The sequence below is a fragment of the Athene cunicularia genome (assembly GCF_003259725.1).
Source record: "Athene cunicularia isolate RWA chromosome Z unlocalized genomic scaffold, athCun1 chrZ_part1, whole genome shotgun sequence".
Classification (NCBI taxonomy): domain Eukaryota; kingdom Metazoa; phylum Chordata; class Aves; order Strigiformes; family Strigidae; genus Athene; species Athene cunicularia.
The window spans coordinates 23,359,667-23,384,083 of NW_020799142.1; the positions used below are offsets into that span (position 1 = coordinate 23,359,667).

A 24,417-nucleotide genomic window follows, 5' to 3' on the forward strand; every position below is an offset into this window, starting at 1 on the left:
CACTAAGCCCATGCTGTCTATGCCCAGCACTCACTTGTGTTTGCATGTGCTGCCAGGATTTGTGAGTGATGACATGAGCTCCGTGTGCTGTAAGAAATGGATTCCTGCTGGGAATTAATCTCTGTGGGACAGTTTGTTTCTCATTAGTGATGCCCAAGCCAGAAACTATTTTGGTTTGCCATCTCATGCAGCTTTGGCAGTTGAAAATATGTCCTGGTTTTGAATGTTTACAGTCATCTTTGCATCCTTTTGGAGAACTCCCTTCTGATAGCATAGCTCCTGCATCTCAAGAACAGATGCAGATAAACTTGGGGAGTACCACATTATGCCAGCATAATGGACACAGGAGGCATGAAAAAAACCCCATACAGAACTGGTCTGCAAGACAAGGTAAATGCTGCAATCGATGCTCTATGTCCATGTACATGCCAGAATTCCTGGCATGAACAGCTGGTTGTGATGATGGTGATAGGGCGGTATCTTTGTGCAGATATGGGTTGGCAGCATGGACTTCAGAATTTCTGCATGAGAAAGCTGACTAGAATGTTGCCCCATGTCCTCTCCTCTGTATGTGACTGAAAGAGCTCATACTGATGCAGAAGTGGGCTATTACCTCTCTGGAGACTGGCTCACAAGAATGTTAGGTCTGTAGTTAGCCAACAGGTTATCTTGTATGTATTAACACTTTTTGCTGATGGTTGATGAGGTTTATTTACCTGGAAGCTGTGAGCATCATGAATACACCTGGGATCCGTTATCATGAGAGAATGACATTTCAATATTACTAGAGCCACAGATAGCACATCTGTGATGTTGCCTCCTTTCTGCCTCCCACCCAGAGGACAGGGAGGAGTTAACTGTCGTTGTTAACTTCGAAGGAGATTCCAGTCTTCTTCAGGGCTGGATGGGCCACAGATAAAGGTTCCTGCACAGAACATTTGGTTATGTTGGGGTTCTGAGTAGATAAGGGATTTTTAGATGCACAGGCAGTTTAGATTCTTAATCCTTATCAACAAGAGGAGCGTCATTAGAGGGCAGATGCTCCCTTGATTTTTGAAGAGCCAGCCACAATTAATGCTGTGATCCTTTGAGGACAAAATGGAGCGACATAGCATGCTGGATTTTTAGCAGATTCAGAATGATGGTAATGCATGTACTGGAAAAGCTAAAGAGAAGATGGTTCTGACTTCAGAATCAGTTGGTATTGATACTCCAAGTCTATTTACCTTCTGTCAACTGCACAACAGCTAGGAAAAGATAGGTGAGTAGCTTTCTCTTGTGAAGTAGATGGATAGAAAAATGTAATGCAGTGTTTCAGTGCTGACAAGTTACAACACAAAAATGTTTATGGTATTTCTTTTTCTTTTCTTTTTTAAAAGAGGAATTGTTAATCTGCTTGGGGTACTTGTGCCTCATTAGTTCTGTATATCACAATTGTGGTAAATGGTTTATTTGACAAGTTGAAACTAATTTCAATACAACTAGATGCTTACTGCTCTTCTGAGTTTGCAGGGGAGTTTAAGTGCCATTCTTCTGATCCATATTAAGTGACTGATACTTTAAAATACTTCAGTAAAATCTTTTTTTCATATTTGTTTTCTCGTAGATAACTTGACAACAAGTATTCAAACAAACAACTTTATTAAACTCCATATACATGTTAATAATAGCGAACATTGTAGGCAGACCTGCTCATTGCTAGGAATGCTAAGATTTGTTTTTAATTATCAATCAAGGTATAGCTATTGGCATTTATCTACAAAAATTAAAATGCAGAAAGACTCAACATCAGGGATTGCTGCTGCCTGCAAACATCCCTTTTACTTTCACTCCCCTTCTACCTCTTATGTGATACAGTTCCATAGAGATGAATGAAAATGGTTTCTTAGCCCTCTGCAGTTGTTGCAGCTCTTCATGTCCCAGGAAACCACCACCAACTCAATTTTCTGAACTGGCTGTAGTAATGAACCAAAAAGGAGAAATTTGTAGTTTCTCTTCTGATTAAAATCTTGGAAACAAGATTGTATCATGACAGAAATATAATGCTGGGGAAATGCAGGCTTCTGGTCTTGTATTCAGCTTTGCACAAGCTTGGAAAACTACACGGGTTCAAGGCCAGCACTGGAACTGGCAGCTACTCAGACCCTTCTGGACACTCTGAGAAGGACACTGCTTGGATCAACTTCCATTCCATAGTCCTGTTCCAGTATCTTATCCACATTTCTCCTCCCATCCTTCCTTGTTAGTGGTCATTCCCTGAATTCAGTGCCTCTGTTTTGCATCTCCATGGCAATGTCATCCATGGCACACTTTGTTCTTGTCCTGCAGCAAGATAAGGGTATTGCGTTTTTAATAAGTATTTAGGGCTGGCACTTCCAGTTAACTCTCTGGAAAAAAGAAAGATCCTGCACTGATTACTTTGTCCTCACATTTCTGAAAATCCACTTCCCACATTATTTAATTGAGACAAGCCTCTAATTTCTGGTTTTTACCTCTTCTGGAGTGCTCTCCTTACTAAGTTGCTACTGGAGCAGCCTCGAAGTAGCAGTGGAATGTCAGGATGGATTGTTCACAATTCAGTGTGTTTTAGTGAGTTTTCTTAAGGATAAGAAACTTACTAAACACACTTCATATTCCCTGTTCATGGCCTAAAACAAGTATGGAAGGCTTCAAAGCTGAAAAGAGATGGATTTTCTGATTTCTCTTTCTTATTTGCTCTTAGTCTTAGCAACATATCAAGCATAAGAACGTTAAGGAATATTTTTTTCCTTGTGTAAAATGGAGATAGCTTGTATTTGCAAATTTCTCCATCCTATGTGAAGCAGTTTCCAGCATGCTGTAGATGTGAATACAGAAACTAAGTTTTAGAGTCCTGACAACAGAAAACAAAGTTTTAAAGTTCTGGCAACAAATCCAGCTTATTAACAGGTATATCCTCTGCATGACATGTGCTGTTAAGCCCTCCCAAGGGTGATAAATGATCTGTAAGAGCAGATAAGTGGTTCAGATGTACGCATTTTGCAACAGAACATCAGATCATCTTCTTGCCACGTTGTCCTTCTTCCTGTCCTTCTTCCTGAACAGGAAGAGACAAGAACTTGTGTGGTTTTGCCCTTGCCAGCAAGAGATGCAGTGATTAAGCTCTAGAGAAAACACAAACAACATATAAACCTTTTGTAAAAATAAAAACAAAAAACCCAAAACAGCAGCAGGAACAACTTCCACACAAAGAGCTCTTCTAGTGACTTTTATAAAAAATGGATCCTGTTTATTTAAAGTGTCTATGTAATTAGCAGGTCAAACCACAACTCTACTTAGAATATTATAGAATGTAGTCCACAAATAACATACTTTTTACAAGTTGTGACTTATGTTATTTAAAAATGCATTCACCTTCTCTTAAAACCTCCCGAGAGGTAAGAAGCTAACAGAGTAGTTAAATGCAGGATGACAATGGGAAAAAAAAAAGTTTTTTATCCACCTGAGACACTGAGAAAAAAGGACAGAAGAGAAGAAGGACAACTGTTTTAATGTAGCTACTGCCAAAACCAGTCACACTCCAGATCCTAAATGTAAAGTGATTTATATACTGTATGAAATTTTCTCCCAAATCTGTATCCCCAAACTATAGTTGGCCAGTACCAAAGGATTGCAAGTATTTAGTTTTCTTCACTTCTCATTTTAAATATATTTATGGAACAGGGCACTGAAAGTGGAAAGATCTTTCTTTCCTGTTTTAGTTTTACCTCACCATAAGCCATCTGGTATCATACCTTTACATTTTTTCAGTATTTATGTGAATTGAAAATGTGTGTATTAGAATACACTGCCTTTCCAAGATGTTAGGGGGATGACCAAGGAGTGCCTGTAGGGTACCAGAGCGGCACCAACATGAAGGGGTGATTGTTCATTGTTGGTAGTCTTTTGGTGGGGCAAAAGGAAACAGGGTAACAAATGTAATTCGTTAATATTTCTGGAGTAAGACACTTCCCTAAGGAGGAGAAGAAGACATGTTGTTTTGCTTCTTATTCTTTGTTTTTAAGAAACATGCTCAATAATCTTCATGAAATACAGTGTGATAATCTTTGTTCTTTTTGTGATATGTTACTTACAGAATATTCTCAGATTGTTTTAAAGAATTAGTCTGATTACTTAAGTGGTCATTTTTTTGTTTGTCTTTAATGTAAGGTGTGGTAAAGTAAATGCATGAACTTATTTATATTCTTTACAAAGCTCTAAATAGTTCTAAATCACATTCTTATGTTATTTTGTTCCCACAGAAGTCAATTGTTTGAAGACAGAAGTGTACAAACCAGCAGCAATTCTGATTTTGTGTTTGGAGAAAACATGGTTGAGAGAGTTTTGGTAAAATCTGTAAATGCTAGCAGACTTTTTATCAAGGTTAATGTACTTTTAATTTTTTTTCAGAAATTTATTCTTTTTAGCACCTCCTGTTCTTTTAAAGGTTTGAATAAATATGATTCCAATGGCTGTTGACAAGAAAATATCTAAATATTTGCTGTAGGAGGGGTAGGCATTCCTATCTTCCCCATCCTAGATAAGTACTCTAATTCCTAATCCATACCAGTATGCACTTTTTCTCTTTTGCTCATTTTTTGACCTGAAATATGATTTTTTTATATATGCCATGTAAAAGAGGACAGCCACAGTAAGAGATAAAAGAATGTGGTCCCCACCACTTTAATAGTTTCCATCATAACTGTTTAGAGATGGGAGAAATTAGTATGGCAGGAAAATTGAACACTCATCCTAGATAGTGTCCATGTTAAACTATATTGTGCATCCACGAGACAATTTAATGGACAAAAAGGTCATTCCCAAGCTGAGGACCATACCACCTAAAATGAAATTGAAATTGAAATTCAGTTTCTCGTAGAAGCAGAATGAAAACAGTATGCATATCTGTGAGTGAAAAAGCTTGGCAACCATAGGTCTGGTGTTATGACTTCTGACCGGGATTTGTTTATAAGGTCAGAGCATTGTCAGGAGCCAGTAGCATTTACTTAGACATGCCAAAGAAACTTTATCTGCAAAAACTGAAGGTCATGGATCTTTTTAGTTCCTCTGAGGTTAAGTTTGTGGTTTCTGAGAGTTTTAAACTGTGCTTCTCAGACTTAAGTGCTTAAGCTGGAAATTAGCTGATACTTAAATATCTGAATCCTTCTGTGGATTTAAATCCTCATCCAGGATCCATACAAAGAGGCTATTCTTATTGGTGGAAGAATCATGTACTGATTTTATGATAACAAAATTATTTCCACTAGAGACTGAAGTCTGGGTCAGTTTTTGCTCTGAAGATATTATAATTTATAGTCTTCAGCTAGCATGCATTAAATGATTCAGTGTTCTGTTTGGTATAAAGTAACATAGCCATTTAATTTAAAAAGGAATTCTTATTTCCTCTTTTTTTTTTTTTTTTTTTTTTTCCCCAGAGTCCTGAAAAGCATCCCAAGCCATGTAATAAGGCTGATTCATACAAAGGAGAAATAACATCCACATGCATAGAATCTTTTAATCTCAATCCACAAACAAGTAAGCATACTTGGAAAACAAGTACAGTTAGATTTATTATTATGTTTCACTGTATTTTAGAGGATGTCAAACGAGTGGAGGTCAATAATTTTCATCTATTCTCATTATCCAGTCATTAGTACACTTGCAGTATGTGCCAAATCTGTGTTCAGAAACCAGCCACAGTTCAGTTTATGACATTTGAACTGTACTAACTTCAGAATAAATGATCTAAGTTATTCATGAAAGCATAGAGTTTTACAGATTATTACTATTATTATTTCTTACAGGTTATTATTATGTGTTTTATGAAAGAATACAGTGAACTTTGTGAATGTCTTTTGGACCACATTTTTGAATTTTACAATTTTAAGCTGTCTGCTACTTGTATCTTGTGAGTGCTAATATAAATTAATATGTCATATTTGTATCCTAATTGTAGGACTGAAATTTCTATACAGACAGATTTTAGGGGTTGTTTGTCACTGTGGTGTGAGCTTTTCTACTAGGCAAGCCACATAAACCTAGGCTGTGAGGGAATAACGTGAAGGCCCCTATCTTGAGCCCTCTTGCCAAACTTTGCACCCCTCTTTACTAAAGAGTGTATTGGATCCTCTTACTTTGTATGAACATTCTGACAAGTTTAAAAAACATAACTAAAGACTATGGAAAATGTGTATCAATTATGCAAATATACAGCACTTTGTAACAATGTTGTTCCTTTCAAATCTTGTCCTTTCATGTTACTATCAAATATTCACTGTGTATTTATTACTATTCTGAATATTGGGACATGTGTCTTTCATTGTTTATTAATCTGCATAGCAATATGACAGACCAGTTTCATTTGGAAAATCAACTTCTAATTATTTAGGGCTTGTTTCTGTAAGTTGTCCCTTGGGGAAAACCTCTGCAACTGCAGAGACCCCTGTTCAATTCAAAATGAGCCTAAACAGATGAGACATTTTGCAGTATTCCAGCCTTTTTCTCTTCTATTTACTACTTTGACCAAAAACAATATTACTAAATAATCTCAGACACCACAGGAATTCCTGAAGTCACAGGCCATTGATTGTATGTGCTAGTTTTGCTATCCTGAAAATATTCTCTGTAAAGAAAGGATTTTCTTTTCCCTCTACAGAAACAGCTTTATGGAGGAATGCAACACTAATTGAATCAGCAGCTGCTTTTGTTTCCAAGCCAGTTGAGAAAATTCTGTTAGATAAAGTTGAAGTTATAACTGGAGAAGAAGCAGAACACAATGTCCTACAGGTGTGGATTTCAAAAAGCCTTAATAGTGAGCAATTTTGTGGTTGAAAAGAACATCTAAATCTTTTACAGATTGCAACAATCTGAAAAATAACTTGAGTTTATATTTTAAGTTTTCACTTTGTTAAGGTATGCCTCTGCTAACCCATTTTTCTGTAGGCTGATTCTTTATTTTTCATATTTTATTTGTTCTGTTGTAGTCCCTTTCAATAAATAACTGCTTCACACTTAGTGTTACCAGCAGTAACTAAAAGTTCAAAACTGAAAGGGTTTTGAGTAAAGATATTTTTACGACAAAACTTTTTTTCTTGAAAAAAATCAATGTATTGTCAAAGTAATTAGTTTTACAGTTCATGTAAAATATCAATTCTCTTTCTGGCCTGGCAAGACATATCTGCTATTCTTCATCTTCAAAATATTATTTTCTCAGAAAATAATAATAATAATGTATATGTCTTTAAAAATCTTAACACTGAAAGTTACATATTTTATCATTGACTAAATCTTCTGTCTTGTCAGAACATGGATGAGTTTTACTCTCTTTGGAGTAGTATTCTCTGGTACTGGTGGGCTGCATAATGTTTCTAATGAGTGAGGGAATAGGATTGTAGAACATTTGCAACAAGTTCAGCTGTGTTAGTGGATATCACAGGTGACGAGTTAACAGTTATTGAAGAAGAAATAATTTAAAAGTAAATTGGGATTCATGCTGAATGTTTTCCATACTAGCAGAAAGTTTAGCACAAATCTGAGAGACATTTTATTTAAAGTAATAATGTGATATATTTATCTTTGTATACACACATATGGATGTATTAAAAGCCATATCAAAAGGTTTAAAAACATAAAGGTTTAGAACCAATAAAATTAACATTTGCTGGCAATTTCCATCATGTATTTCTCTTTCAGATCAACTGCAAGCTCTTTGTATTTAATAAGATTTCTCTAATCTGGATTGAAAGAGGCAGAGGATCCCTGAGGCTTAATGACACTTCTAGCAATAAATATGGAATGCTGCAGTCAAGGCTAAGTAAGAATTAAATAATGAAGTAACACATATACAAAACACTAAATAATTTGAGCTATTGGTGTCCAAATTGAGTTTATTTCAGAATATTTAAAAATGAGTAGCTAGTTCTATATGTCAAGTTGCTGAGAATCTTCCTAACATTTCCTGATAAAGCTAGCTGTGTTACGGAGTGAGGCACTGGGCATTTTCTACAGTTTATGCACTCATGCTTGCATGTTGATAGGTTCTGTCTATTTCTACTGCAATTTATCTTTAGCTCAGTCACCAGTCTGAACAGTTTGCTCTTTGTTGATTCTGCTTTTCCAGAAGCACTGTTTCAAGTCAGTGCTGGAATGTTGTTTTTACTGTGCTGTCAGTTTTTATACTGTATTGCACAGTTTCAGCAGATTATTTGCTTTGTATGCCAGATGTATTGAATGAAACTAATGTATTTTGGTATTTAAAAAAAAAATAAATAAATCTCATCATGTCAGGTTTTAGACCAAACTAAAAAGAGCAGTTCATGAAAATATTAGTTGTATAGAAGTGCTAGAAAAACTGCTGCAGTAAAAATGAAGATAGTTCCAATGACTTGTCATATAAACCTTCTTATTTTAGTTATGCGAAATCAAGGCAGCTTGAGACTGATTCTCAACACCCGACTCTGGGATCAAATGGTTATAAAAAGAGCAAACAGAAAGAGCCTGTGCTTCACTGCAACAGACCAAGAGGACCATTCTGTTCAAGTATTTCTAATTCAGGTAAGTGAGATAGAAAAACCCCACCCAAATCCCCATTTCGTCTAGGATTCTGAAGACTTGCTGAGGCATCGGTTTTAGCAAATGGCCTTTTATGCTCTGTCAGGCTGTGCTTAGCTTAGCTGTTACATGGCTTTTATTATGAAATGAGTTAAAAGTGCTGTACCTTGGAATTTCAAAGAAAAGGTCTAAAGATGGGATATGGCTTTAGACATTTTCAAACTCTAGTTCACATACCACTGATGGAATGGATATCATTGCAGTCATATTCAGCAATTACTCTTTCTTATGGAAGCCACACTGTAAAAATTTCTATATACATAGTTACATATTCGTAGGTTACTCTTGTATAAGGCAGCAGCTTTCTGCCATGGTTCTGGACACCGTGTTTTCAATAATCCATCTGGTGTATGTCCTCCATTTCTCAGTGGAGAAAAGCACAGATTTTGCAATGTCATCTTATGTAAGACAATAGTCTTGGGAATCCTGGTTTTCTCTAGGAAGGGCTGATAAGTTGAGTATGGAAATGTGGTGGACTTACTTGGAAATAAATAGCACATGTGTCCTAGGTTGGGAAGTGAGAGCATCCATGTGAGTTTAAGGATGTCTCTGGTTTCCCCAGTAGACCTTTCTGGGAAGGGTTCAGCACCTTGTGCAAGCAAAACAAATCACTGCTTCCAGGGAGTGTCATGTCATACACAGGCACCATGCACTCACTGTATATACCATCACTGTAAGTCTATCCCTTCCAAACAGTGATTGATTAACTATGGCTGTGTTGTGCAACTGGTCTGCATGTAAGAGTTAGAAATGTCCTAGATTTCCAGGCATGCTGCACAGTTTTTCTAGTGTATATAGATATGGAAATTCCTTAAATTCTGTTCTGGCACTTCTGGACAGTAAAAAAAGACATGTATTAGAAAACCAAGATACATGACAGCTGTATGTGTGTGGCAAGAGTTGCAGGAAGCTCCTTTTACAGTCATCACTGAAGTGGCTGGTATCCATCCCTACAGCTGGTATCCAGCCAAACGAACACTGAGACTCTTGAGTGTGGAAGGCAAATTGGTCAATGTGTGACACCCAGCAGGCATCACCAAAGCCTTGGACCTAAATCAGGCTAGTCTAGTAGTTGGTGGATTCCACTCCTCCAAGGCACTAGCAGATATTTTTAACTGCTATTTACATTTGTTTTTCCCCTGTCACATGAATTATTGATAGATACATTTGGTTCAGGGATATTATCAAAAGGGTTCCTCATGAGTGAGGGAGAAGGGTCATATGATGCTGACTACAGAGGAGGTAGTCCACAAGACTCCCTTAGGTCAGCCCTGTAGTACTCACCCAGGTTTGTGCAGAGGGCTGACCCTGACTCCTCCCCTCATGTTTGTTTCTTCCTCCTCACTTTAGGTGGCATTGGAATTTGTACAGATGTGAGTGAGGCAGGTCAGAGAACTAATCTGGGTGGGTTTTATTGGTTTTGCTAAGTTAGTTTTTTAGCTTGATTAAAATTCACCCTGTGATTTCCCTAATGGTGGTACTGGCACAATGTAGAGGGTAGAAATGAAGAGTCAGGAGATGTATGGAGGTGAGCCAATCCCCCCTTAGCAGAAGCAGGAGTTCATATTAGATTTAAAGTGACAAAGAAACTCTAGCTTTTAAATCAGTAAGTAGAAGGCTACAGATAGGAATGATCAGGTTGAATAGCTGCCTCTTTCCTATTTATAACCCTAAGTTTCCTGGAAAGTCTTGTTATCTTGAGAGCTCTGATTTGTCCACTGAGAATTGCATTTGCATTTGAGACACCCGAACAACTCTGAATTTCTTTCTTCTTTGCTTGGCTGTAGGGAGATAATTGTTTGTGGCTGCAAGTCTGGGTGGCACAGAAGGCAGCCCAGATCTGCTGCTGCTTCCCAGTCACATAGCTTTTCCACCTATATGCACGTGTCATTCCAATTCAGACAAGACATATTTCTTCCTGTTGCCAAGTGCTACAGATAGAAACTGCTACACATGGTGCACAGAAGTGGAGAACTGTGCTACAGAAGACCATATGCATTCAGTTACCCTCTGGTAGATGATCTGCTTCATAAAAACATAAGTGGTACTCTGCTGGAACTTCTGACCGTGCCCAAATGCAGTGCTTTTAGGAAGCACAGGCAGTTATGGCCACTTTGTATGGTCTGTTCACCTCATCCACCCCCAGTGTCCATAAGTGTTGTATTAGGGATCTGAGAGCATGCAACCCTACTTGTTTCCTTTGCTATCTATTTTATGAAATGATTGTCCCTGATTTTTTCTGATTCCTTTTTTAAAACTTTTGTTACTATATTTTTGGCCTCTTGTTTTTAGTTTATATTCTCTGTCCCCACATTCTCCTGAGATAGCAAATTCTAGAAGTTCCTACTCACTCTGTGAAGAAGCACTTTCTTTTATGCTGATCCTCTACTGCTTTCATTAAGCATCTACCCTGGTGCATTTATTGTGTGGTCTGATGGACAGACATACCATATTCAGTTTATCCACCACTTTTATGATTTTGAAAACCTTAGTTATACCCCCCTTCTCATCCTTCCCTTCAAAGTCTCAACTCTTAATAAAGAGCTACACCACACCCTTGATATTTTCGGTGGCCTTCTCTTTGTCTTTAATTGTGCTATATCCTTGAGCTGTGATAACCACAATGGAACACAGTTCTAAGGACATGGCTGCTTGAAGTTTTATGTACTGGAAAAATGCTGCCTTGTCTAGTTCTCAATGCCTTTCTTGATGATGCTCATTTTCTGTTCAACAATAGCAGCAGAATTCATGGTATCTTTAAATTTTGTAATCACAAATAATTTTTTGTAGTTAGGTTTTAAAATTCTTATTTATCCTGTAAACAAAAATGCAATTTCAGTGCTTTCTTACTTCTAAAATCATATTCAGGAATTGATTGGAATATCAAGGACTCAATACAAGCTGAGACATTCATCAGGGGAATTAATAACTTTAAGGCTTATGTTTCTTGTAAATATAGAGAAAATAATCAACTGCTACATATTATAAATCTCAGACCACTTAAAGGTACTTGACATTATTTGTATTTAAATTTATTTTCTGAAATGAATCAAGTGTAAATCTTAAATGAAATTTTTTGTTTTAAAAAGGATGAAATACAGCTCTCATTACTTTTGAAAATTTCTCAGTCAGCTTCTCTGCAAAAAATGGAGAATTTTTTCAGTTAGTTTGGACTGTATGCATTTTATATTCTGCAGGCAAGCTCAAAAGACACTGGATACCTGTATGCAGCAATACATCACCGCCTTGTGGCATTGCGAAGCTTTGCTGAGCAAGAGCCAGATGTTAATCAAGTAGACACAGAGTCAGAAATAGCTTTTCACCCATTAAGCTGTGATAGCGATGATGAAGATGATGAAAAAATAACTCAAGTGAGCAGCAGTGGATCTGGTAAGCAGAAATTTTCCTGGGAAAGCTGTAATCTTTTCAGGGCATTTTCTTGTAAGAAATGAAAATTGTACCTTTTCATGCTGACTATAAATTTAATCTGTTACAAATACCCCCTTTCAAGTAGAAGAGGATAATTCATTTTAGTATTTTGACTTATTGCTGTGAAAATGCAAGATTTTGACAGATCAAGTATCTACACATCTTTATAGCAGTGGAATACTCTTTTGACAAAGGCTAGGTGTTCAGAAATTTTAATACTGTCAAGCTTTACCTAAAGGTTTCTTCAGTATATTTCAGTAGAAATTACTAGAGATATTAAAATACTGGTTGTTCCTTGAGTAAGTGAAAGTTGAGTGCATTCACATCAGCGCTTAGGTAGTTACTAACAGCTTGGAGCATAATGTGTTTACTACAGTTTTTTAATGCAGTGGTTAACTTCATTTAAAACACTGATTCTTGATCAGCTGTAAGAGCTAACTCACTAGGAAAATTGAAGGTCAAGATTTACACACCAGTTTTGCCAGCTTTCTTCAGCATAACAAAAATTTAGGCTTCTCAAAGGGAAGAATACAGCTAAAACAAGATATAAGGGGCAAGCTGCTGACTTAGTCCCTCTAGAAGCTGTTAATACAGCTCACAACAAGGCTGGGGTCACATTTGAAGGAAGCAAGGCAGAAACACCTGTCAGGCTTAAGGTCTCTTCTATCTTAGCAAGACAAGTTACATTTCTGGGGCAAATCCATATGCTTGTGCCAGACTGCTACAGCGGATATAGGAGTTGCCAATTACATGTGATTTTCTAATAGAAGAACCGCAGCAGGTATACTTGAGTTGTTGCTCATTAGCTTCTCTCTGCAACATACTGTCCCTATATTATAAACTCTTCCTTTTAACAACAACAAGAATCATCATGTACAGGTAACAGCTATGAGTGACTGTTTCCTTAAGGAAACAAGTCTTTTTTCTCCTTTAGGCAAATAGATTGCAGTTTGTTCCTATTATTAATTTCAGTAGCATTCAGTGCTCTAAACAAAGCACGATGCTCTTATACATTCTGTTTAGGAAATGGGAAAATTGTTATCTCTGAGAATTCCCTGGATTGCTCCCAGATAATCAAATATTCCCTCTGTAATTCCTAAATAGTCTTATTGACTTTACAGAGTTACTGGTAACTTGAAAACTCTGGGTGGAGCTTGATTCCTTTCCAGAATTATTGATGATAAGAACTCTTTGTTCTTTTAGGAAAAAAAAAAAAAAAAAGAGGGGAAAGGGAATGTCAAAGCAGTGTGGGAGCATAGATTTACAAGTTCAACATTTATTTTGATTTGCAGAGACTTCTGATACAGATATTCAGATGGCAGCCAGCAAACAGATTCTGAGATATGAGTGTCAGGTGCTTTTTTTTCTGCACCTTTTAGTTTAAATATCAGTCCTTCATTTATGTCCAGTTACTGACAGCAATACAACAATCCCTTTCAGGTGCTTTTTTGATGACTTCTAGCACTTTGTGCTTACCTTAATTTCTTCAGTTATTCTCAGAGCCATGACGTTTTAATTTTGAAGACATTTCATTTACTGGTATCCAAGTCCCACTTGGGGGATTCACGTCTTACATATGCGTATCCCTGGAACTCTCATTTCCAAAACAGGAGGAAAGATATACCTCATGTGTTTTGAACAGACTGAGGTTAATTTTAAATATGAGTATAGAAATGTCCATTTAGATGCAAGAGATTAGATCCTGAATATATAAGAGCATTTGTTTAAATCTTTCATTTTCATGCTTTCATTTTCATGCTTTCATTTTCATTGAAGGATGTGCATGAATAAGTCATCTTCTTTTTATCAAATTCAGTTTCAGAGATTAATTCTATTTAAGACTACTAAACTTACTTAACTAAAGTTAAGAAGTGTAAGTTCTCAGTGACTGTTTCATTACAAGAAACACAATTAGAAAGTATGCCTGCATTTTATTTTGTTCCATTCTGTTTTGTTTAAAAAAACCCCAAAAAACAAACCAGTGATAGTTTTCTTTTCTTAATACAGATAATTTCCTCTTGTTAAACTGAACTCACACAGTTCCCTAGATTATGCTGTATATTTCATGACACTGTAAAAGACATGAAAAAATAGATAAGAATTATCTTTAGTCTAGAGACTGAAGAAGAAAGGCAATATAATATACATAAGTGAAGCATTGTAAACATTAAAGTCTATATGTTTGCATTAAGAATTATTTACACAGAATTCTTAGCTATAAGGTCCACAGACTATTAATGCTGTATTAGGACACTATAAGGTAGTAGAGATATTTATACCATTTTACAAATTCAATAGAGACATATATTCCACTATTTTTTAAATTCTTCATTGAATTGCTTTACTTTGAAGGAGAGATACTAATTTCATAAAGTCCATAAAGAGTAAGTTGCTGTACATGATATTTTTATCAGACCATGTATCACCAGTTACAGCTTGGATATTTTTACCAACAAATTGCTTCATAAATCTAAGTGGAGAGAAACAAAACAATCAATCTTTAAACAGATTTTGAGAGTGGGTGGGATCAATAACTCTCTGGGAAGTATTTCTCTTTTCCCACTGACTACAAAGTGAGTTGAGGATATGAATTTAGACTAGACAGAAAACTTCTAGGCTGACCAAAGTCAAGCAAATCACTTCTTCCATTTCTTTCATTGCTAATTCATTTCTCTGCCAAGCACTGTAACTGCGTTTTCCACCAGTTGTCTTTGTAATATCTAGCTGAGGACAGATCAGAATTCTTTATTACACATATGAAAAAAATTCTCACTAAATAATGCAACAAATAAAACAATTAAAAATGACAATGTGTGAATGATTGGACCAAGAGTGCTCCCTTCTGAGGGAAATGTCACTGGCCTCAGTTGCATGACTCTCTCCTTTCAATTTTCCTCTCTTTGGACTTGTAAACATTATGTTCTTTGCTGTGTGGTAGATGTGCTTCAACAAACCGAACACTTACATTACACTTAGCCAGGCATATAGAATAGCCTAATAAGAGAGCATGGTCTCCTGATAGGCAGTGAGTTGTACCAGACCTCTGTGGATGAAGAGGACCTAATACACTATAGGTCTGTGTGGCAGGTGAGTCCTGCGCTGAGTAACATGTCAAACTGTTGCTCCTACCTCCTCCTGATTAGCTAATAAATCTCAGCCATGGATCTGGGGCTTTTCTGTATACTGGCACACCTGTGTCAGGTATCTGTGCAGACAGCATCTTCTGACTCCTGTTTTTTAGGCACCTTGACTACAGGCAGTTACAAGTTCAGCACAAGCAAGGTACCTATGTCAGGCCCAAAAAAATACCCTGCTAAAACATGGATCTGTTAGAGTCCCAACACCTAAGCTTGCCATTGGTAGGAGGTGACTGGAAGTCACTGCTTAGACCCATAAATGACTAAGATGTCTCTGAAAATGTTACTTCTTGCTTCTGACACTTCTAAGAGATTTTTCCATGTTTTATTAATAGCCATAAGGAGATTCTGTCCTTGCTCCAAAGGAATGCATTTTGTTTACGTTTAGAAACAGGCCCATCATAGTCAGAAGTAGTGGAAGGTCCCTAAAGTGTTGTAACCTTGTTAGTATTTAAAAGAACTGTTATTCCTTGAGAGACATAAGGCATTTCTTTCACAGGGGAGTATGAATTTTCAGTTGTAGTAGTAGAATAGCGTGGGGCTATAGGTAGGATGGGTCCTATGATTTCCATCCTTCTCCCTTTTCTGATTTTGCAGGAATTTGTTTATTTGTATCCCTGAGAGGGAACAGAGAAGCTGGAAAAGTACATGTGAGGGACAAGGATGACAGTGTCACTGGGCAAAGAAATGTTTTATGCATTATTTCTTGTACTGCACCTCACCAATAACTCTCTTAGATCTTCTCCTGACTCATCGTCATTGATTGAGATGTGGTCTCCTTCCTGGCATGGAATTTTCTTTTAGAATCTATTAGGGTGAATTCAAAGATGCTGAAGTCTAGGGATAGTAAGTCCCAAGAAGTGTCTCCATATGTAGCCATAGACCTTAAGAGAAAACCATAGTGTACAATGACATGGTGTGTCCCATATGGGTTCACCAAGAATTTCACGGATTTTGGAGACTACTGGTGTTGAGAGCAGGATGTATCATATAACAGAAGTGCAACTTTTTTTTTTTTCCTATTTTTTTTTTTTCTAGTCCACTATGCACATACCTCCCATGTTGGCCTCACAAGGACTCTGTCACCTGCTGGCATTTATCAAGATTTAAAATGTTATGAAAGCTTTTTTTTTAATTTTTAAGTAAAATATTTCTAAAGTTATTAAAGGAACTACTGTTCAGCAACACCACAGGAACTCCTGAAAAAAGTGATATCCTTGTTTGACTTTTTTTGTCAATTTAATTTAAGTTCTTACCAGTTGTTAAGGGTTCCAAATTATAAATCTAACACACACAAACACTGATAGTGATTAAAACTGAGGAAAAGTTAAGAATTAACTTCTTAGTTGGAGTCCAGGTTTCTGTATTCTTTCCAGCAGATATCAGTAACATCTAAAGCAGAGAAGAAAAGACAACTTTGATAGGCTTTAAATGCTGACATATCAGGAAAGACAAGGTGGGAGGAGGAAATCAGATGTAATATTTTGACAAATTCAAGGCCTTTCATTTCACCTGTAAGAGGTTTAACATTTTTGTTAAGTATTTATTGGTGGACAGATTGTGGCAGCAATTTTTAAACAGATAGTGAGATAGTGATACTATGTGTCGGTCATTAGTCATCTCTATCTACCTTATGCAGATGAGGCAAAACCATAGAGATTATGCACCAAAACCACCCCTGGGTACTTTAGCATGACCAATGAGTTGTTTGAAGATATGTTGGATTTCTCACAGTTTACTGAGCACCTATTATGAAGTGTTAACAGTGTCCCCTGTGTAGAGTGAGATGATTTGCATCCCAGACACACTTGTCCTATCTAGACATCTGAATCCTTATGCTTATGTTCTTGTCTTTATTGACATGGGGGGTCACAGGCTTCATTCACTATTCACATGCTCAAATATTTGTGAATAATCCTGTGTTATCTCGTTAGATATTTACTTAAACCAGGAACTGATCATATCCAAACTTTAACCTACTGCTTTGGTATTATGAAATGCTGGATTGTTTCAAAACATGAATATGCTTAAATAAGCAAGATTTTTTAAAAATTCTTTTTCAGATCATTCTAGATGGAACCACAGGGAGTCTGCTGTAGTCTGCTCATGACACCTACCAGAGGTTAATCACAGTACAGCTGGGAACTCATCTTCCCAAAATGTCTAAACTGACTCATCAGTCCCTGGAGGGAGGAAATCAGATGCATTTATTTTATGACTTTTAAACAAAGATTAATTTTAGGCACATCTTAAGTTTAATGCATTTGGAACAAACCTGAGATGTACTTCTGAGGATTCCCATCAGCCTGCTTTGCACTGAGATGGGAATGACACAATGGCTTCCAATATTCAAGAAGTGTTACAAAGGCTTCAGATTTTAGGATTAAATATATTTAGATGCATTACTAAACTAAGGAATTTTATAGGGAATAAATTTTTGTTCATCATATTGGTGGATAAAACCACATAAAACCATGAACTAATTATATATGAAGAGATATTTGTTACTTTTCATCTGTTATTTAAAAGATACATTCAGAAAGCTTTAAATTGGTCTTCACTGAAAACATTTATTTAAAATTGTGTGGTAACATTCAGCATCCTATTTGTACATACATACAAGCAGAATTGGGGGTGGCAGTTTAGCATGACCAAGGCTTATACAAACCAGCCTTCATAACAAGATTTTTTTTCCCATTTGTTTTGAAAATATCTAGAGTTGTGTACTGGTTGTAGAATTTTGTTAAAGGCCAAAAAAACATGATCTGCCTTTACAGCAATAAGCACTAGGAGGATTCACCAGGAAGTACTGCAAGCAGGTTCTAGTGGGCATATGAGCTTTAAAATCTAAGAGTATATCTGCTTACACTCATGAACACCTTTTCAGTTACACGAGACAAGCTCTTGCCCTGCTAATTGTCCATTTGATATATGCTAATAAAGGCATGCACAGTATAACTGGATATCTGCATAAAAATTTCTCTTAAATGTGTGATATTATCTAAGATTACTTCTTCTTTAGCTGTAGCTATCCCTAAACAGCATCATTCCTTGAAATAGATGAATGTGTTACACATCCTAATATGTACAATAATCCCAACAGTGCCAAAGACCCAGACACTCTGTAAAAGTGATTCCAGAGACTACTGTCTTCTACCTACCATTATCATGAGGAATTAGAAAAATCAATTCTCTCTAATGCCACCTGTGAATTAAGATTTACCAGATCATTCATAAACCCATGCACAGTACAGACACCATCTGTGGTCTGTATTTTCTATTCATCCTGTCAAAAGATAAAGAAAGTATGTGTGTAATCATTCTTCTCTAACTTCTGCCTTATATATAATTGATTACCAAATACTATTTCTTTCTCATCCTAAGACCTAAAACAATGTTTTGAAATATCTGAAGTCTTTTTAGTTAAGGTAATTGTAATGATTTCTCAGTCTTAAAAACTGCATCACACCTGAAGAGTGAAATTACAATTTAGTTTTCCATCTGAACATATGTATGTAGTTGGAAGAATACCAGCTTCTTTCTCAATTGCCTGTCAAGATCAGCATCCAGATGAAGCTGAACTAGTATCTGGATTATGCTGAATCCTAAATAACCTGCCAAAATTAATACTTGTCTCACATTGATTTAGCATCTGGATGACAGTGAGCTTAAGTGGGACTGGGATTTTGCCTTCAGGAAAAGGGGACTTCTTCACATTTGAGCCCTTGTGTCAAATAGTGAAACACTGGAATCCTCTTTGACTCTTCAGTCTGCTGATAACAAAAATGTTCTTTCCATGACTAGCTGTACATTTTGTCCTTTTCTATCAGTATCACTCCTGACCACAAGAATATTTGCAACACTGACCTTCATATTTCATTGCTGCAACTCACACTGAGGAACAAAGCTCCATATTATAAAAACTTAGCAGTTGTAAAACACAGCAGCTCTATGTATTTAGCAACAGGTCATGGTGATAACTTTGCCCTGGAGTTCAGCTGGCTATGCACTGAATGCAGAGTTTGATTTCAAAGTCTGTCCTGATAATCAAAGCCTTTTGTGAAATGGGTTTTAAGCACCTGAGTGTCATGACATCCTTCTAAATTCTACTACTGCTGTAAAATCCTTGGTAAATGAAGGGGCCTTCCAGAGTCAGAACAGAACTTTTGCAGACACAGGACATAAACTTTGTCATTTGCTTCCACATCATAAAGAATGAGGCTTATGTTCATTCACAAATAAACTCTTTTTTGATCTGCCTCTTCCCAAGATCGTTACATATATGCACAAGTATACACAAAACCACACAGGTTCATGCACACACACATGCTCTCAAACATGAAGCTATGTCTCCTAAAAGCTGAAGAGGAAAAGAGGTATTTATTTGGCAGAGTTTGGGTACTGTGGTAATAGAGGGTGTATAAATATACTTACGTGCAGACATATTTATGGTATGAATTTTTACTCCAGAGATCCTAATTATTTATTCTATTTAGTCTCATTGCACTACAATTCATCATTTCTCAAGACTGAAGGTATGCTAATGTGTAATGTATAAACTTAGTTTTAAAATGTATAGTTTGTCATTTTATGACAGCCAGAGCAACAATTTCTATGCTGAACAATAAACAATTTTCTTACAGCTATAATTTCCATCTAACTAGTTGTCTTATTTTGTGTCCTAGTTAGAGCTTCCTACAGATGGTTCCTTCCCTGCCACAGAATTTCAAGTCTGTTTTCCTAAGGAAACAAGGTTTAAACAGTTGTGTACTCCATCCATCTATCTGTCAGACCCACTTCGAGCCCACTGTTTGGTTTCAGAAAAATTGGATGAGATGTAGAAAGCTCAAAGACAATTTAATTTCTTAATGAAAATTGGCAGGTTTTGAGGACAGAATTCAGAGGAAGGTATCCTTTGAGGAGAAAGTTTCAGTGTAAACTTTGTATTTTCTGTGAGGCTTGTGGGGCTGAGTGGAACTTTCCTGCCTCTGAAGAAGCTGCAGCGTTTGTGAGGAGGGAGGAGAAAGGAAAACCATGGAAGGATGGATACCTGGGATTACTGTGGCCTGAAGAGTGGTGTTGGGACATGAGATAATTAATTTTGCTGTTTGTGGAGCAACCTGTTCCTCTGTGGGGTTTTTTTTAGATGAATGTTATTGATTTATTTATTTCTAACAAACCCCAGTGATTAATTTATATACATAAAGGGATGCAGAGGTGGAAGCTCTTATGTATTATTGCAGTAGTAATTTTCAAAAGGAGAGCAATCTAACAATTCCTAATATAAAGGTACATATGCAGATATTTTCCACTAAGACTATGAGTTTCTAGCAAAATCTACTTGGATGGGATAGCCTAAATGGCTTATTTAACATTCTGGATGTATCTCTTCCTAAATCTTGTCATTCAGGGTTTTATGACATGATCTTTAGTGACCTCTAAATTAGTTTTATCAAACTGTATGAAGTTGAGTTTGTTAATGTCTCTATTTAATCAAGGAATACAGGGAAAACCTTTAGCACATTTGATACTGCTTTCAGTGCTACTGACAGCCTGTATGACATGGACAGGGCGGGAAAGAGCATCCACTTTCCCCTAACTGGGTTTTAGAGGACCTACCAGTGAGGCATTCTGGTAGGAAATCTAGAAAAAGCACACATTGCCTGTTCCACAGCAGTTGTCTGTCTAAAAAATGGAGTTCAGATGCCCAAGTCGTCTTCACAAACACTATTCTTGCCAAACAATGTATCTGCAGCTGTTTCAGCGTATTCAAATTGCTTCCAAAATGGTAAAAGTCAGTTGTGTTAGTCCACTTCAGGGATGGTGTAGTTTGCTTTGCATAAGCAGAGTGGGAAGAAAAGTAGAAAATTAAATTTCTGTTAATTGAAACATACTCTAATGAAAGTGTGGACAAGAAAGCTTACCCCTTCTCGTTTTGTATGAAAAATTTTCAGTAATTTGCATTCATAAGAATAACTGCATTTATTTTGCTTTTTCTGAAGCATCTGTCTCTATTTTGGAATTTATTAAGTAAATGATATGACCCAACTATGTAATCACTGATGAGGGTACATGTGTTGCAAGCACAATGCAAGCACATGTGAACAGAATCTGGAATCAGAAATTCAGCAGACTACACCTGCCAATGTGTTCATATACCTGTGATGTAAGATGCTGATGTGTTGCATGAGTGACACGTTCTTTAAGCATTAGTCTGGAGTTTTCCTCTGGATAATTGGAATTAATAGCTGTGGTCAGCTGGGCTCTAAATCTGAGGACTCAAGTTTTGTGAAACGTTACTGTGATGGTCTGTTTACCTCCTCTGTGAATGCAACTAACACTGATAGCATTGTCACTTTAAACACAAAGATAGCACTATCATTTTCAGGTACTGGTAGTACTTAGGGGCATATAAAGAAAGCCTAGAGGATGTAAATGATTGGATGAGTTACTTATGTAACTGGTTATTAATTAAATGGTCACAAGAAGGCATTACTCACAGACTTCAATGAGGAGAGAACAGTTGTGCTAGATTGTAACTAACTGCTCTAGAAACAATATGTAAATTCTGACGGATGAAAAAAGGCTACATGTGGAGACCATCTTATGTAAAACTGCAGGTATAGTCCCTGTTATGCAGTGTAATGGTTTAGGAATAATTTAGTGTTTACATAGAAATTTTTCCAGTTACATTGTTTTGTAACACAGAAGCTTATTACATAGGTGGGTTGGTTTTTTTTTTGTTTGGTGATTTTGGTTTTTTTTTTGTTTTTTTTTTTTTTTTTTTTTAAGTCCATCATATAACTTAAAGAATGCAGAGCTAAGGATGCCTGGTTTTCTGTGGATTTGTGTCTTGAAATTTACCTCATGTATTGTCCTAAAATGGGCATTACTCTGAAGCATTTTCCCTACTGTAGGCAGTATTGAGGTGGCCATTTCTATATGGAATTTTTAAGTACTCTTTGCTCAAAACAAAGTTGGTTGTGGTCAGGCAAGAGTTTAAAAAGTTATTAGAGTGGGAATTCACCCCTGCTCCATGCTCATATCCTATAAGAATATCAGGCTAAAATGTCTGTGCTTATTAATTTAATACTGTGTGAATGAATCCATCCCTTAATGCGCAAACTGTATTGCTCTGAAGTCACTGAGGACGGGGCATGAAGACATGTTATGTGTCACAAACTGAATACTTCTCAAAATAAGTAAAGTGTTGTTTGACAGATACTTGTGCCTTGTTCCTGTGTAGCAGGTGTATGCTCAAATCAAAATGTATAGTTAGTAAGGAAAAGGTTAAACGGTATCTATCAAACATTTTGTAAGTAAGTCCATTTACAGAGTAAGATGCAAACTGTAAGTAACAGTCCATAAACTCTATTTTACATATTACAGAAAGTTTAAACCTTTTCCCCACATAGACAATGAGGTGTCAGATGATCTGGGAACCCTTCAGCTGGTCTGTCAGAGACTTCCTTCTGGGAACCCTGGATGAATCACTTCCTGCTCTGTGCCTCAGTTCTGCTTCCTGAATGTGAAGATATCATCTGCTGTTTTGAATTTCGATTTAAAAATACATATTTCATATGTTATGTTCATAATGCTTGCTGTGGGCATTAATTCAAAAGACTGTAACATGGTAATTGCATGGCCTCAGAGTAAAATACTGGTCCATGCTCAAGCTCGTCTTAAGTGGTTGAAGCTGATTTGTTTTTCAAACAAAGATCAAAACAACTCAATATAAACAAGTAATACATGAAGCATAGAATGCTAGAGTAGCTCAATGGTCAAATAAATAGTAAAAGACATACCATTCAGAACAGAGCTGTAAATTTTCAAAACCTCTTACATCCTTTTGGTCTCCAGGATCTTGTATCAGTGGGTACACTGCTTCATACAATCCAAAAGTTAATGGTTACACAAAATGAGGCATTTTCTGGCTAGCAAGGGAATTAGTTATGTTTAATAACTCTCCTGGTCCCCCCGGGCCCGTGAGCCGGCTCTGAGCCGGCGAGCGGCGCCGCCCGCAGCGGTAGCCTGGGAGAGGGGCTACCGGCAGCGCCGCCTAACCGCCCTTCGCTCATCTGTCGCGATGAGCGAGGGATTTGTGGAGTAAGCGCGTTGGGGTTTTATCCTCGTAGTGAGTGATTCCAGCAGCATTCAGCAAGCTGCGGTTTCTTTCGTGCAGTGTGTAATGTAAAGACGGTTTAGAGAAGTGCATGCTGAGGAAAGCGCTATGTTGGGAAAATCCCCTCTGAGACTTAGGACTAGCTTTCATTTCCTCCTGCTCCTTTCCTCTGTGCCCTTGTTTCGCTTCCTTGCTTCATCCTTAAGGTATTTTTCTAACAACTTCTCCAGCTAAGCAGCCAGATCTCTCATTCACATCCGTCCTGTTACAGTTTTTAGAAAAGCCTTTTTCTTTGGTCTTTAAAAAAACATTCAGTACAAAACCAGGTGGCGGTTCCGTTAATGAAGGTATACTAAGGAAAGCAACTAAGGAGTTGATATGTGCACCCAGTGTGTAGTGACTTCATCGGGCTCAGTGACCCCGTGCTGTCTTCCATATACGCTGTGGCTGTTGTGTTCCAGTGCTCATCTGCATGGTGGGCTAAAGAACGGTCCCTGCTGGTGTCACTTTGGTTGCCAGCGGTCTCTGTAGACCACCAGGACATGAGTTCATATTGGTCTTTATTCAGAATAAGATCATTAATTTGGGTCTGTCTATTTTTTGGTCTCTTAAAAACTGGAAATATTTTAGACCTCTGTTCATTTGCGACGTTTGGATTAAACTTGCCGATGTGCTCAACTTGCGTAGCAGGGACAAATGCTGTGGTTGCATAGCCTAGTACAGTACAGTACCTAAAGCAAGATAGTGCTTAAATTTTTCTCTGTACTTCAGTTGGTCATCCACCTCCCATGGAATTCCTATCCAGACATTTTTACATATTTTGTGAAGGTCTCTAGTCAAATTTCGTATGATACCAAGTTTAATGAGGAAACCTCTGCCTGTGTTCTTGTTCATACCTACATGTAAGTTCCTGTTCAGATGTCCTTGTACTTACTTCCATGTGGTTGCTATGGAAGAGCAGTGTCTCTCACAGTTCATCTGTAAGTCTGCTTTTCTGTCTTCCTTTAAGCTTCCCTTGAGGAAGCATTTCTTTCTGTTAAATATGGAGAATTAGATTGTCCTCGGTGTGCAGCTAAAACCAAGAAAAACAAAATGGCGTGT

At 37.1% G+C, this 24,417-nt stretch overlaps 1 protein-coding gene and 1 long non-coding RNA gene across 4 annotated transcripts in view; one reads left to right on the forward strand and one right to left on the reverse strand.

Annotated features, from left to right (window-relative positions):
• RANBP3L (RAN binding protein 3 like) overlaps positions 1-20,241 on the forward strand; it is a 36,983-nt gene extending 16,742 nt beyond the window's left edge. The window contains exons 9-15 of one of the 3 annotated variants that reach the window (XM_026865856.1): positions 4,281-4,401; positions 5,454-5,553; positions 6,674-6,804; positions 7,711-7,831; positions 8,429-8,571; positions 11,826-12,018; positions 19,880-20,241. In XM_026865856.1, coding sequence (XP_026721657.1) covers positions 4,281-4,401; positions 5,454-5,553; positions 6,674-6,804; positions 7,711-7,831; positions 8,429-8,571; positions 11,826-12,018; positions 19,880-19,938 — 868 coding nt within the window. In that variant the 3' untranslated portion in view covers positions 19,939-20,241. Of the gene's footprint in view, positions 1-4,280; positions 4,402-5,453; positions 5,554-6,673; positions 6,805-7,710; positions 7,832-8,428; positions 8,572-11,825; positions 15,329-17,257; positions 17,362-19,879 lie in introns of those variants that run through there. The other 2 variants (XM_026865857.1, XM_026865855.1) reach the window with 2 other exon arrangements.
• Positions 1,558-23,161, reverse strand: LOC113489834. Its single transcript, XR_003400096.1, has 4 exons — positions 23,000-23,161; positions 17,312-17,377; positions 16,496-16,586; positions 1,558-2,322 (listed from the first exon to the last, which is right to left on the reverse strand). It is a non-coding gene; the product is annotated as an uncharacterized LOC113489834 (long non-coding RNA).
• Positions 23,162-24,417: the final 1,256 nt, after the last annotated feature.